The sequence below is a fragment of the Linderina pennispora genome (assembly GCF_002104995.1).
Source record: "Linderina pennispora strain ATCC 12442 chromosome Unknown DL89scaffold_3, whole genome shotgun sequence".
Classification (NCBI taxonomy): domain Eukaryota; kingdom Fungi; phylum Kickxellomycota; class Kickxellomycetes; order Kickxellales; family Kickxellaceae; genus Linderina; species Linderina pennispora.
Genome location: NW_024468251.1, coordinates 1,251,754 through 1,265,092, shown reverse-complemented (window position 1 = coordinate 1,265,092; position 13,339 = coordinate 1,251,754). Strand labels below are relative to the sequence as shown.

At 53.5% G+C, this 13,339-nt stretch overlaps 6 protein-coding genes across 6 annotated transcripts; 3 read left to right on the top strand and 3 right to left on the bottom strand.

Annotated features, from left to right (window-relative positions):
- Window positions 1-79: 79 nt before the first annotated feature.
- Window positions 80-3,367, top strand: DL89DRAFT_265910 (Tcp11-domain-containing protein). Its single transcript, XM_040886881.1, has 7 exons — window positions 80-964; window positions 1,014-1,275; window positions 1,303-1,399; window positions 1,427-1,518; window positions 1,540-2,005; window positions 2,030-2,663; window positions 2,716-3,367. Exons 1-7 carry the CDS (start codon window positions 291-293, stop codon window positions 2,870-2,872), a joined length of 2,382 nt encoding a protein of 793 aa, XP_040745747.1. The 5' UTR covers window positions 80-290; the 3' UTR covers window positions 2,873-3,367.
- DL89DRAFT_291512 (uncharacterized protein) lies at window positions 3,145-6,324 on the bottom strand (the record flags this gene model as incomplete). The annotated part of the gene is made up of 5 exons (XM_040890209.1): window positions 3,145-3,428; window positions 5,047-5,179; window positions 5,260-5,434; window positions 5,481-5,942; window positions 5,972-6,324. 5 exons carry the CDS (start codon window positions 6,322-6,324, stop codon window positions 3,145-3,147), a joined length of 1,407 nt encoding a protein of 468 aa, XP_040745746.1.
- A 1,095-nt stretch (window positions 6,325-7,419) lies between these two features.
- DL89DRAFT_265909 (uncharacterized protein) lies at window positions 7,420-8,047 on the bottom strand. The gene has a single exon (XM_040886880.1). The coding sequence runs from the start codon at window positions 7,736-7,738 to the stop codon at window positions 7,502-7,504; it is 237 nt and encodes a 78-aa protein (XP_040745745.1). The 5' UTR covers window positions 7,739-8,047; the 3' UTR covers window positions 7,420-7,501.
- Window positions 8,048-8,477: 430 nt separating this feature from the next.
- DL89DRAFT_233452 (MCM-domain-containing protein) lies at window positions 8,478-10,484 on the top strand. The gene is made up of 3 exons (XM_040884935.1): window positions 8,478-8,882; window positions 8,926-9,892; window positions 9,938-10,484. The coding sequence occupies exons 1-3, from the start codon at window positions 8,493-8,495 to the stop codon at window positions 10,396-10,398; spliced, it is 1,818 nt and encodes a 605-aa protein (XP_040745744.1). The 5' UTR covers window positions 8,478-8,492; the 3' UTR covers window positions 10,399-10,484.
- A 988-nt stretch (window positions 10,485-11,472) lies between these two features.
- Window positions 11,473-12,288, top strand: DL89DRAFT_255960 (uncharacterized protein; the record flags this gene model as incomplete). Its single annotated transcript, XM_040885400.1, has 1 exon — window positions 11,473-12,288. The coding sequence occupies one exon, from the start codon at window positions 11,473-11,475 to the stop codon at window positions 12,286-12,288; it is 816 nt and encodes a 271-aa protein (XP_040745743.1).
- Window positions 12,289-12,548: 260 nt separating this feature from the next.
- DL89DRAFT_255959 (uncharacterized protein) lies at window positions 12,549-13,196 on the bottom strand (the record flags this gene model as incomplete). Its single annotated transcript, XM_040885399.1, has 1 exon — window positions 12,549-13,196. One exon carries the CDS (start codon window positions 13,194-13,196, stop codon window positions 12,549-12,551), a length of 648 nt encoding a protein of 215 aa, XP_040745742.1.
- Window positions 13,197-13,339: the final 143 nt, after the last annotated feature.

Below are 13,339 nucleotides of genomic sequence, written 5' to 3'. Positions count from 1 at the left end.
GAGCGACGCTGCCATCGTCGCAAGCACTGCAATCCCATGGGGCCCACGCGGACACTAATTAATTACCTTCGTCTGGGCAATGCTTGGCTGCCATGAGAACCAGGCATGTGCCAGAAGCCTGATACAGTCCACGAGTAATTTTCCATACTAGTCAAGCCGGAATACACGTTTGCTTCAATGTCCAGCAGCAGAGGACTGAAGCAACTGTTGGCAGATTTCTCAGCCTTTTGCTTTGCTCATTTTCTTTTCTATACATTGCACCTTTTTGTACAGTACGAATTTACATTTCAATGACTATACCTCGTCGAGACAGTAACAGCAGCGAGAGCCAGGGCTCTGGGTCGTCGACTCATTCTAGGCGGCACTCGGTGCTTACCAGGATTCTGGGACGCATCATATCCAAGAATGGGCGGCCAAAGAAGCAGCAGCAACAACATCAGCAGCGCAAACACAGTGGTCACAATAACTCTGTCATAATGCAATCCACAGCAGCCGATTCAGAGCCGGCAAAGTCAGAAGTCTCTATCAGGCTTGAGCCAGCAGTTGAGGTAGTCCAGCGAGTCAAAGCAGCAACAGTGATACAGCGTGCATGGAGGTACAGGCATTTACAGGAGCCACTGAATGCATGGCGGCAAGCCAAGGTTTCGGTAGCGCGTATCAAGAAGATGCAGTTTGAGGATGCTGCCCGGCTAATGCGCAGTCTGGCAACCACCCGTGGCTCGAGTATATTGCTGAATGCATTGTTGAAGCACACTCCAGCGGCAGAAAGCGCTGAGTGCAAGTTTCCGGGGCGCATATTTGTGGCCGGGTACTTGTTTGCTGCACACCCTCAAGGGTTGATCACGGGCAGTTCCCACATGGATTCAGTGATTGAGTCATCGGCAGCAACGATGGTGCGCATGTACAGGCAGTTTGAGGTCTCATTCGTCAAGCGCGAAGCAGCATGGTTTGACAAGCAGCAAGCGTTTATGGCCAGCTTCCGCGCCTTCCACTCGGCATTCGAGTCCTGGAAGCGCTCAGGACACACAAGAGCTCCTGGCAACCATGGAACAGCACTACCTGGAGCTCGACCGTCTGTGGCAGTCGGTACAGCGGCGCACCAATGGCGCTGGTGATGAGGGCTGGCGGCAGGGAATCAAGGAGCAGCGCGACAATTTGGTAGACAAGATCCGCATGCTTGGGGGCAGCCATGCAGTGGAAAGGTTGATGCAACGGCAAGATGAGCTCCGGCTGACATATGCCGACCCGCAGCCCTCACAAACGCCCTCCATCATGGTATCATCCGGCATACCGCATGCACAGAGTGACGTTATCAACGGCAGCCGCGATGCCAGCGGGGCAGGCATGATTGGGCAGGCAGCGAGTGCTGCTACACATCAGTTGCATCAGAAACCTACGAGTCAGCCATCCAATGACTCGGGCTCAGACACGAATGCATGTGAATTGGAGCCAGAATTTCCAGCGCTGAGTGGCGTTTCTGTATCGCACCACCATCCCTCAGCAACGCTGACCAGAGCCGTAGCTGACCCAGCATCGCAGGATGTCGACCGGGTGTTAGGACACTTTGACCTATCGGCATCTGCAGCATTGCAGGATGCGAGACTCGCGCATGAATTGGTTTTAAACCCCGAGATGCGCCTGGAACCTGCAGGCTCTAATACTCTGGCTGGCGCCGTGCAGCGGGCAATTATAAAGGCGTTCTTTGACAGGATTGCGCAGGAGATTGAGGCGGGCAAAAGCGGCCATGTCCTCCAGATTCTGATGCAACTGCAGCGCGACCTCCGGACTATTGTTCCGCCTCATGGCCAGTTGCGTGAATCCCTTGACCGTGAACTCAACACCGAGTGGATGGGTGAGCAGCTTAGAGCTGGTGCACTGGATGTGCGCGCCAAAGTTCAGTTCGCGCTGCACCTGATGCGCCAAGTTTGCGCGCCAGTACGTGACAGCGCCATTGCTGCGCTGGCCACGGCATTGGACAGTCTGGACCTGCAAGATCTCTCTACTCGTGAGTCAATCCAATCGCTGCTAGACATTACACGGCAGATACTTGAGCTGATCCGCGACATCCGCTTGGATTCGCTGAATTATCAGCTACAGACAGTTGTGCGACCCTGGCTGATGCGCCATGCAGTCGAGTATGAGCGCGCCAAGATCTCGCAGATCCTTGGCAGCCAGCAAGCTGAGGAGGCAGCAGGACTAGTTAGCGACTGGATGAGGGCGGCAAAGGAGCGTGAGGGGTCCGGGGATTGCACAGCCGATCGACCCAAGCAAACAGCGCACCACATATTCCATGAATCCATACTCGACCTGTGCTTTGCGCCAACGCTGGCTGATGACAAGGAATTACCGCTCACGCTGCAAATGGATACTGGTCGGATCCGCGCCTTCCAGAACGAGATCCAGGTCGTACTCGCTGCAACAGCGCTGGGAATTCTCTATGGCAGCCTTGCACGCCAAGTGCCCAATGCCTCGGCGCGGTTGCCAGAATTGACCAAGCAGTGGCTGGGGATGTTGCGCTCGGCCGATATTTCGATTGCAGAGATTGCCAATGCAGTGCACGACGCTTTGCCGGCCAGCAACAGCGAGTCGGTCAAGCGACTGGTACACAAGACACTCGAGGTGAATGACCCTGTTTACAAGCTGATGCAGCAGAGATTGCGCAGGTTCCTGCTGGATGGAATTGGAGCGCTGCCTGGCACCAAACGCAATGGCCAGGCGGATAAACAGCAGTCGGGACGAGGTTGTTGGTGAGCTGGCACGGATTGGTCTGAAGCAAGTACACAACGACGCCGTCAAGCTGCTGCTGCAAATCAACGCACTGTGCTGGTTCAACTGGCAAGTGTGTTCCCCATGGTACACAAGGTCTGTTTAGATTTGCGAGGTACATACACGCTTTTATTTGAATTTTGAGGTCGGCTGATGATGGTACAGATTGGTTACGAAGGTAGAAAAAAAAAAGAAGTGAGAAAGGCAGGGATAAGCAGGAGATAGGGGAGAGAATGTGATGAGGGGGTTGCAGAGCAATTTGAACAAGCATGGGCGGCAGAGATGACTGGCCACGTCCTAATGACATCGCCATAGCCAACGCACGCGTATGCGAAGACATGCGCCTTGATGATTCCAATGCACTTTACAGGAGTTTTGTTAGTGAGCAGGGTGGTGTTGAGCTTTGCCTGCTGCGAACGGGATCCAGCCCAGCTTCACAAACCACTCAAACACCTTGCTCGTTTTGTTGACATCGACGCGGCAGAGCTTCTGGGCATCGCGCTTCTTGAATGTACCCTCAGGCAGCGTACGCCCAGCCCGCACTAGCGATTGCTTGATGGTAAGGTACTGTTCGGGCAGCAGTCGCAAGATAGAGCAGCAGTCGCGCTCGGCTGGTGCTAGAACCTCAGCCATTGGGTACCCGGACACATCCATTGGAGCAGCTACACAACCAGCAGAAAAGAATGCAAGTTTTTCCATCATAATTAGCGCATAATGTGCGGCTGGAATACAATCGCGAATAGCAATGGTGCATAATGCCTACGCCCAAGTAAAAAAGGGTGCAAGAAAAGTGGGGCTCGGTGGACTCTGCAGCAATATTATCCCGCAGCGCATGTGTGGATGTAGCCAATGTGCAAAGCAGCAAGTTGTCTTGGAGCAGCGTTTACGAAAAGGCGACACCCTCCTTTTCCAACTCGGAGAAACTGGCACAAACAAGAGCATGCAAGGAAAATTGAACATGAACAAGGGTGAGAGTGGCAGCGGGCACCCGTGGTGCGGTTGCTCAAAGGCGACTGCTGCTGCCGCCGAAACGGAGATTAAGGCAAAAATAGAAGCAATAAATGCACTGCGGAACATAGAGATTGCCTCAGCAGATGTGAACACAAATGACGGCCAGGAGCTGATCTTATGCATTTGATAAACCAGGAGTATCCTGGCAGGGTGAAAGGGGGGATTGTGCCAGCTGCTGCTCTTTTGGACTCGGGAGACAATGGGCACACATGTCATCTTCGGCTAGTACCATTTTTCAGATGACATGATGATAGCGCCGTGTAGAAAAGTGATGGCATGGGCGCAAAGGGCGGGCTGAGATTACACGTGCAAGTGGGATCCGCAAAAAAAGGAATTGCCCATACTCGCTTGCGTCTTTGTGGAGGAGATGCAGCAGTGTGAGGGGGAGGGCGATCAGGACTGATATCAGCATAACAACTGGCGGATGGGGGAACTGCTTGGGCACACTGCAGCGATTCACATGTAGTACAGTGGGGGAAAGAGAAGAAGCAATCAGCGTCATACATATAGCCGGCACAGAGGTTGTGCCGAAATAGAGCGCTGGTGGCAAGGGATGGGCGTAGAAAAAACGAGGAATGTGTCTGCTGCTGGTGCAATTCCAGCAGCCAATGCGCCTTCTCCTGCCCATGCACAGCCGTACCAAAAGAGGCGATATGCTTGGCGAAAGCTGGCTGCCCTCAGTACGAGGGCATGCCTGCGGTATACTCGGAAACAGCAGAATTGGGAGCGTCCAGCGAATCGCGGCGCATCGCATTGTCATGCCTGTTATGTACGCGCACAGCAAGAGCGCATGCGCAAAGAACCGGGGAGCGGCGTAATATATATGCCTCCATTATCTCAGCAGAATAGGCGCCAGTAGCAGGAGCAGTGAAAATGGAATGGCGTGCCTCGATTGTCAGCATATATGTGTGCCGGGGAAAGGGGAGGAGACACCATTGTTGGTGAACTCGTCAACCTTCGCAGACATAATAGCCTGCAGTCGAATATGAGGGCAATAGCGGGAAAATCATCCAACTGTCGAAGCAGTCAGCAATCAGACGTGTCACACGTAGGCGGGGGAGAGCAGTGGCGATGCCCAAGAGCGGTGCCACCGCAGGTGGGAATCTGGAAAGTGAAAAAGGAACACGGGTACATAGCAGCAGCTACAAGCATCCACACACGCGCACACAGATGCCGGCCCAGCGCATCTGCGTGGAATTGCGCCATTGAAAAGGTATGATTGGGGAGGAGCTGGAGTGACATGAAACATAGTTTGAGGTGCTGGCTTACCTTTAGCCCACTTTACCGGGCACGAATTGGTGTGCGGACGCAGGTTGAAGATATCGCGGCTGATGTCGTCGGTGGTGAACTGATTGACATCGCTTGCTGACGTTGTGGGGGCGCTGGAGCGGCGGTACGGGCCCTACGGAGGTGCTGCGGCTACCAACAGTGCTGTCGTCTCGGGCCATGGGAATGCTGCGAGGCGAGCTAGCCGCGAGACACAATCTGCAGATCCTCCATGACGGGTGACGGTGTCACCATGACTTTGCCCGCATCTTGGAACTGCAGCGCAGCGGAGGACTTTGACGAGTGCAGGGCCATCACAAGCGGCGTGGGCGGGACAGATGATGGTATCATCAGCGTGCTCGACCTTGCAGACACTTGCAAGCCACCCTCACTTGCGCCAACAGCTGATGGCACATGTGCCCCCTTCGCATATGCACTGGCAGTCCAAGGCTCCCGCCGACCCATCGAGGAACAGCGCGATGCTCGCCGAGGCGCTCTTGCGCAGCGCAGCCTCTGCGCGCCCGCCGCCCTCGAAGTTGCTGGTGGGCAGTATGATAGCTGGGAGCTGGGGGATGGACGACTGCCGAATTGCAAGCGACCCGTGGTCTAGCGAGTGGAATGAGGTGCTTCTCGTGTTGTGTCCGCTGCGCGGAGAGTCGGCCATGGCATTTCTAGTGGTACCCATTGAGGGTACATGAGATGAGGATGACGACGACGACGACGACGACAGTGCATTGCGAGACAGAAGAGAATGGCGCCCCGCATGGCGCCCCGCCGGCATTGGAACCTGCTTGGAGCTGTCCCTGAAACGCTCTGTATCCATCAGGGCGCGCGAGTACCCCATGGGGTCACGCTGGTAGTCATCAAGGTAAGATACCCGCAGTGTCTCGCAGCCCCTGCTTGCCTATTGTTGCCAGAAGCCGCAGACAGTGACCTCGTGGGCGTTCTGCGCTTGCGCTTGCTAATCCGCCCACCGTCTCGCCCAATGCCGCATGTGGTGGCTTTGGGAGCCGACAGCGGGCGCGCAGTAGCACGAATGCGCTGGGGGCGGGATTCCTTGGCAGGCACAGACTGCCAGCCCGGCATCTTGGTCTTGCCATGCGTCCGCGGCGGCGACATCCAGCTGGGGCTATAGAATTGCTTTTGGCTCGCCCTGAGATTGCTGGTGTCGCTGGAGTGGATTCTCTCGGAGCTCAGCACATTGGGCATCAGCGGCTCGTCGCTGGGAGGGACAAACGTACTTGGGGCCACGGTGGGCTGGTCAAGTGCGTATCTCACCATGGCTGCTTTATTTTATTTTTGCTGGTAGGTGACAGAAAACAGGGGCCGGGTGAGAAGATCGTGCGCAAAAATGAAATAGTAAATACGAGCTATAATGGACAGAATATAAAAAAGGCAAATAGAGGAATGAGGCAGCAGCTGTGAGCGGTTACAAGGAGCTAGAAGCTGAGGAAAGAGAGCTGATGGGTGCTAGATTCTGGCGGAATGCCTTTTTGTCCTGGGACAGATTCTGAATAGCCTGGTGGCGAAGTAAGAGAAAAGAAAAATGGAAAAGAAAAGTGGTGGTGTTTTTACAACTCGGATATCAGCGGCCGCATTCGAGTGCTGGGCGGAAACAGGGAGCCAGGAGAGGTGCTTTAAAAAGAATGGCCGCACGGGTGGACAGGAGTGATAGGGATGCTACAATATGACTAGCTGGGTTGAAAAGGGGAAAAGATATGGAGTGCCTACATATTCCCAGCGCCATTGGCAATGGCGATGGCGACCTGGTGTAGTTTTTATAAGTTGCCACCCTTGGCACCTCACCAAGGCTCACAGAAAGAAAAAATCAAATGGCGGGGCCACGGGTTAATTACCCGCATAATTCTGGGGCCGCCACCCCCACCCCTGGTCGAAACAGTATAATTCAACCCGGACCCAGGAACAGCAGCCTCTGGTGCAACAGAGGGCAAGGCAGCTGCGGTGTATATGCGCTGAATGGCCACGACAATCGATATACACCTCCCTGTGTCTTTTCCATGGCTGATGGAGCCTTGTTGCCGAATGCCCCTGTGCAGTGGCCTTACCATGGAAATAAATCAGCGGCGGAGTTGAGCTGCGGGTTCAGGGACGGGTTTCCCAGAACCATCACGATAGCAAACAAGGGATAAAAAATAGGCCGCCCTGTTGTCAGCCCAGGTGGAGGTCGCATCATCCGACAAGGAAATGCCGGCGACATGGCTGCCGGCATGCCCCGGATGTGTGTGGTGACCACATGCCGCGGCCCAACGGGTGACTCCGAACATGCCCAGCATTTCCAGTCTACCCAAGCAGCCATTATTGGCACTATAAGAGACCAGCAGGAGCAGCCATAAAGGCGGTGCGTGCAAAGAACCTCAGACACCTATTAATATCATCAGCCCACATCATGGAAGGGACGGTGTGAAAGCGCAGCGATGTGTACACGCAGTCTGTCAGTTTAGGGAAAATTACCGATGCTGATTGTTAATACCATCGGCTCAGCCACACCGAGGCAGGCTGGGAGCATCCGAGCTCGCTGCTTGGCGGTCTGGTTGGCCAGATAATAATACAGCGATCGACATTGCCTGGTGGGAAGGTCGGGGTAGAGATGGGCAGAGAGGATGATTATTGCTCGGCGACTCTTGCCAAACGCACTGACACTCACTTCCAGGGCCACCCAGCACCGCACACTCATGCTGACGGCCCGCTGTATTTTTATCCACCGGCAGGCCCTCAGCCTTGATTTGCACAACAAAGTTTGCGACAAGGAGCGTATTGTTTTGATTTCAGATTGCCGCCCCATCCCTCGACGATGAAGAAGGTATCGTGCCGTCCCGCCGGGCTGCCATTCTTCAAAAAATAATGCGCACTGCTCTGCAGGCTCATGGATTTGGGCAATATCTCGGTCCGCTTGCGCCAGCAGGGGTGCTCGCAATATACCTGGCGTGGAGCTCATCAGAAGCAGGGCTTATATCCTATCTCGCTTACACTTGTTGCAGTCCTCCTTCCCCAAAATAAAACTTGGTTCCTCCACCAGCCGCCGACATGCATTTCTGCATGCTCTACACATGAAAAGCTACACACATCCAATGGGATTAGGCATGGGGTGGTTCCTTACGTTGTTAGGCGAAGAATACATTTTTGGCGCAGAAAATCCCATTTCTATTGATGGCTCACACAACACCCACAGCATTTGCGGGCCATGTGTCCGCAGTCTGTGGGTCCATCATGTCACCCGCCCCCCCCAAAATAGCACTGACGCCAAACACACTCCTGTATCTCCCCTTGTCGCCTTTTCACCACCGCACGCCCTTGGATCATGGACGTGAATGTTGCCGAGACCGCTGTTCTCGGCCGAATGGACCAATTCCTGGATCACTACTACAGCCAAGACATCGGCCTGCCTGTTGATAGACCAGCAGACCCATATGCACTCGCTCGAGGTCGATATGCATCTGCTCATCGAGTACGATCACAAGCTGGCCGTAATGGTGCTCGAGTCGCCCACCCGCTACCTACCGCTGTTCAGCCAGGCCTGCACAACAGCACAGACACGCGCCAAGCAGCGATCACACCTTTCGCCCGAATTCACTGTCAAAGAGGATGTGCAGGTGCGGATAACACACTTGCCCAACCACCCGTCCCTTGTGCGCATGAAAATCCCCGGATCTGAAGACATTGGCAAGCTGGTGAGCATTTCTGGCACTGTAATTCGCACCGGCGTGGTCAAAATGATGGAGACGCAGCGCCTATATGTGTGCGGTAAATGCCGCGGATCGTTCATGATGCCAGCAGAGGTGGAGCAGTACAACTACATTCCAAAGCCAACTCGCTGCATGGTGCCTAACGAGGAATTCTGCAACTCGACAAACTTCTTTCCAGCTACCACTGACACCGGCGACGCCCTGCAATACTGTGCAGACTTACCAGGAGATTAAGGTCCAGGAGCAGGTCGGCCGGCTGATGCTGGGCACGATTCCACGAGCAATCGTAATCATCCTTGAGCACGATCTTGTCGACCTGGCAAAGTCTGGCGATTCAGTCACAATCACCGGCGTCATAATCCGTCGCTGGCGTCCGGCAATGGTCGGCGAGCGACCTGACATCGCCATTATCATGCGCGCCAACAGTGTGCTAGTCCATAACGAGCAGAATTCGCAGATCACCATCACCAACGACCTCAAAGACGAATTCAGGTCCTTCTGGGATGCCCACAAAGCGATGCCGTTCAGCGGGCGCGACGTCATTGTTCGTAGTATGTGCCCACAGGTATTCGGATTATACTACGTGAAACTAGCCGTGATGCTCGTGCTCATCAGCGGCGTGGCGCGTACCGATCCGTCTGGGCTACGAGTGCGCGGTGAGGCGCACATGCTGCTGGTAGGCGATCCGGGCACGGCAAAGTCGCAATTCCTAAAGTATGCCGCCCAGCTGGTGCCTCGTTCGGTCCTGACCACAGGTATTGGCTCGAGCAGCGCTGGCCTTACAGTTACAGCGGTCAAAGATGGGTCCGAGTGGCAGCTGGAGGCTGGTGCACTGGTGCTTGCAGATCGCGGACTATGCTGTATCGACGAGTTTGGCAGCATCCGGGAGGCCGAGAAAAGCACAATTCTAGAGGCCATGGAGCAACAGAGCATTTCGGTTGCTAAGGCAGGGATTGTGTGTAAACTCAACTCGCGCTGCTCGGTCTTGGCAGCGATGAACCCCAAAGGCAGGTTCGACGTGAACGAGAGTCTGTCTATTAATGTCGCTCTATCAACGCCGCTGCTCAGTCGCTTTGATCTTGTGCTGATTCTGCTTGATACCCACGATGCTGAATGGGACAAGACCGTTTCAGATTTTTTGCTGCGTAACGAGAATCCATTGCTGCAGCCAGACATGGGCTCGAGGCAAGCCTCGATGATGGATATGGATGATCCCTCACAGGCAGCACCAAATCAGATGCGTGCTAGCAGCTCATGGCCATTCGAAAAGCTGCAGGCGTACATTGCCTTTGTCAAAAGTTCATTCCAGCCTGAGTCTACTTCTGCCAGCGAGCAGGTGCTGACCAGATACTACCAAGCCCAGCGCCAAAGGGATCAGCTCAATGCTGCACGAACCACGATCAGGCTGTTGGAGAGTTTGATTCGTCTGTCGCAGGCGCATGCACGCCTCATGTTCCGAAACAAGGTACTAGTACAGGATGCAGTGGTCGCCGTTGTGCTGATGGAAACAACAATGCTTTCTGCGTCAATTCTGGGCTCGACTGACGCGCTACACACAAAGTTCCCTGATGACCCTGAGGGATTTTATTGGGAACTCGAGGACAATGTGCTCAAGCACCTGGGGCTTGAAGAGCTGAGCACACGCCAGTGAATATTGCACATATCCTGGTTAGACTTGTGGTCTTATATGTGGATACCCTGCATCAGCAGTCGTTTAAAATAAATGCAGCGCCTGGGAGTTGAACAACGTATATGGCCATACTGTCTAAAGACCAAGTCTGCTGGTATATGACGGCTCTGAGGGAGTATGGCAAAACCAGATGCCAATCCACATTCTGAAGCAGCTGCCGCTGTTTGATATATTGCTATGGCGATCATGACAAGCCGACTACATATCCTGCGTATCTTTTGCCTTCTAGCCTCTTTGCAGGCGAAGTCACAAATGGATACACCAAACCAGGTAGCACAAAACATCTCGGCTGAAATACTCAGTCACATTTGCGGCCTGCTTGACTATCGCGAGAAGCTAAACAGTGTATGGGAAGAGATGGCATGTCATAGAATGAGCAGTGGCTGGGCAGCTCTTTTCTTTCGCTTACTCACGCTTGCCGCTCATGGCGCCCCACGGTCCTTCACTATTTTTACCAGATCACAGAATACCGACGGAAAATTGTCTGATAGCTACACCCGAGGACAAGATATTTTTTATCCTGCTCTTGCTATGGCAGCTTCTAATGACTGCTCCGAGTTTGTTAATTCTACAAATAGTTTGCTAGTAAGCGGGGGAGTTGTTAACAGCACCAGAATCATGTGTCTTACCGAGGACTTTCTTTCTATCCAGTTTTACCTAGGGTCTGCGAGATGCATTTTCGTATTTATCAGCAAGGAGCGTGAGTCATGATTGTCTCGGATCCTTACGAGCAGGTTCAGTCAGTTGCCAAGTGTATCCAGAGACTGCTCCCCAATGCAAAGGGCCACTCGTTTACTGCTGCTCGCGGGATACACGGTGAGCGCGAGGAAGGCTGATTTGAATGCATCGTGAGATGTGCTGCTACGATGCTGCAAACCTTTATTTTGCACAAAAGCATATCAGACACTATATTTTCCAGATTCGATGACTATATTGACCTTCAGCCTGTCCATATCAACAGCAGTACAGAGGCCAGTACATACTAAATGATCGTTAGAAGCTGGGAAATACTGGGGGAGCTGAGCCTCCTGGGAAATGGCGCATTTCCTAGATATGATGGAGTATGGCCGCACCCAAGACCGCCACTATGTCTATCCAAAGCTCAGAGCTATCACGATTTACCACCGTGGCCAGCTGTCGCATGAGCTGAGCGGGAAGCCTAGTGTCCATGCGTTCCCATCGCTAACCTTGCTTCGCATTTTTGCACGCTTGAATTCCGATCTCAGCACTATCTTCAGTGATAATTACAGTACGCTGGCATCGTTTACGGTTGCCGTCACTCGACTGTTTCTTGGGTTGCTCCAGGGTCGCATAATCCCTAACATGCCCTGTATCCGCGTCCTAGGTGAAAATGATGTTTCCGCGCATGGCGATACCTCGTATAAAACACTAGTTGCGGCACGCTTTCCTTTTCCTGTTGCACCAAATACCAAGCAGATCAAGACATATTTACCACTGCATCCACTTTATATTTCTTCACCTGCACGTATGATTGCCGACTACAATAGCCCAGGTCTTTGGTGTTTGGTCCTTGGCAACTGCGGGCTTGACTTCAACCAATTTCACCAACTGCTGGGAGTTCTTCACGGTCTTGCCAGATTTGAGGTAATTGGAGTCCAAGCTAGTAATTCACATAATGCCAAGTTCGCAGACAGAGGAAACCGACAATCGCTGGCTGACCTTCCTGTCATGAGTCAGAAACTAACAGAACTCGCATGCAAGACATGTTGGGATCACGACACAGTGGCAATTGCCATTATAAAGCTGCCGTCCCTCAGAAATGACGTGCTGGATGCTAGCGATATACTCAAACACTGGTTCACAGAGGAAATAAAAATATGTTTACAATGAACACCGCGGGTCTGTCCCCTCAAGCCTTGATTTGCCATCAGCCAGGCCTACATAAGCTTCTTAACCTAAATTTTGAATAGCACCTGTGATCAATGACAACCGCTACCATGCTGCTCTCATAGTACCGATATCTACTATAGAGTGGGGTTGTTTAGTAAATGCTCTCTACACCCAGATACTTCATGGTTCGACATTCGGCGGCTGTATAATTGGATTCATTTCGGACGCCAGGGTCTAGTATCAAGAATAAACGATTAAAGCTAGAAGAGAGCAGCAAAGCTGGCAATAGCAAGGCCAGCGGCGATGGTAGCGATCTTGAGGGCATTGGTGTGTGCTCCATTCGTGCTGGTAGACGTGTTAGTGGCCGCTGAGGAACTGGCAGCCGACCTACCCGTCGTGTGGGCAGCAGAGTGGCCACCATCCGTATGGACTGTAGTACCAGTTGTCGGGGCAGTGGGGTGGCTATGGCTAGCATCAGCAGATGTTGGCGAAACATCAGTTGTCGAAGCGGCGGGATGGCTGTGGCCGGCACCAGCAGATGTTGGCGAAACACCAGTTGTCGGAGCGGCGGGGTGGCTGTGGCCAGCATCAGCAGATGTTGGCGAAACATCAGTTGTTGAAGCGGCAGGGTGGCTGTGGCCAGCGTCAGCAGACGTTGATGCAGAAGGAGCTGCCGAGAAAGTGGGAGTGTAGTCGTCGGGCTGCAGCATGCAGTGAACCATGCCAGGAGCCATGGTCATGCAGTACTGTTTGGCGCCGCACGTCTCGGTCTCCCATTCGCTGTTCTTGCAGCGGAGCAGGATAGAGTCGGTGCCGTCCTGGCAGACTACAGCGTTGCCCTGGCAGTCGTGGGCAGTAGCAGAGAGAGCGAGGGCAGTGAGGGCGGCGATTCTGACGGCGTAGACCATTATTGTCTGAGGAGGCAGCGGTACTGACGAAAAAAAGTGGAAGAAAGAGATTGAGCAGGGGCGATGGAGGAGGCACATTCACACGCCAGCTCCGTTTATATACTTCGTCGACAAACCTTCCATGCAATTTCTCGAACAGCCGT

What these genes read in the sequence shown, in the direction of transcription:
- DL89DRAFT_265910 (XM_040886881.1), top strand. Translation starts at nt 291, where the DNA reads ATGACTATACCTCGTCGAGACAGTAACAGCAGCGAGAGCCAGGGCTCT. An exon ending in CACAAACGCCCTCCATCATG is followed by an intron (nt 1,276 to 1,302) that starts GTATCATCCGGC and finishes CCGCATGCACAG; the next exon opens with AGTGACGTTATCAACGGCAG. An exon ending in CCTGCAAGATCTCTCTACTC is followed by an intron (nt 2,006 to 2,029) that starts GTGAGTCAATCC and finishes AATCGCTGCTAG; the next exon opens with ACATTACACGGCAGATACTT.
- DL89DRAFT_265909 (XM_040886880.1), bottom strand. Translation starts at nt 7,738, where the DNA reads ATGAGTGTGCGGTGCTGGGTGGCCCTGGAAGTGAGTGTCAGTGCGTTT.
- DL89DRAFT_233452 (XM_040884935.1), top strand. Translation starts at nt 8,493, where the DNA reads ATGCATCTGCTCATCGAGTACGATCACAAGCTGGCCGTAATGGTGCTC. An exon ending in CAAAGCCAACTCGCTGCATG is followed by an intron (nt 8,883 to 8,925) that starts GTGCCTAACGAG and finishes ACTTCTTTCCAG; the next exon opens with CTACCACTGACACCGGCGAC. An exon ending in CGTTTCAGATTTTTTGCTGC is followed by an intron (nt 9,893 to 9,937) that starts GTAACGAGAATC and finishes GCTCGAGGCAAG; the next exon opens with CCTCGATGATGGATATGGAT.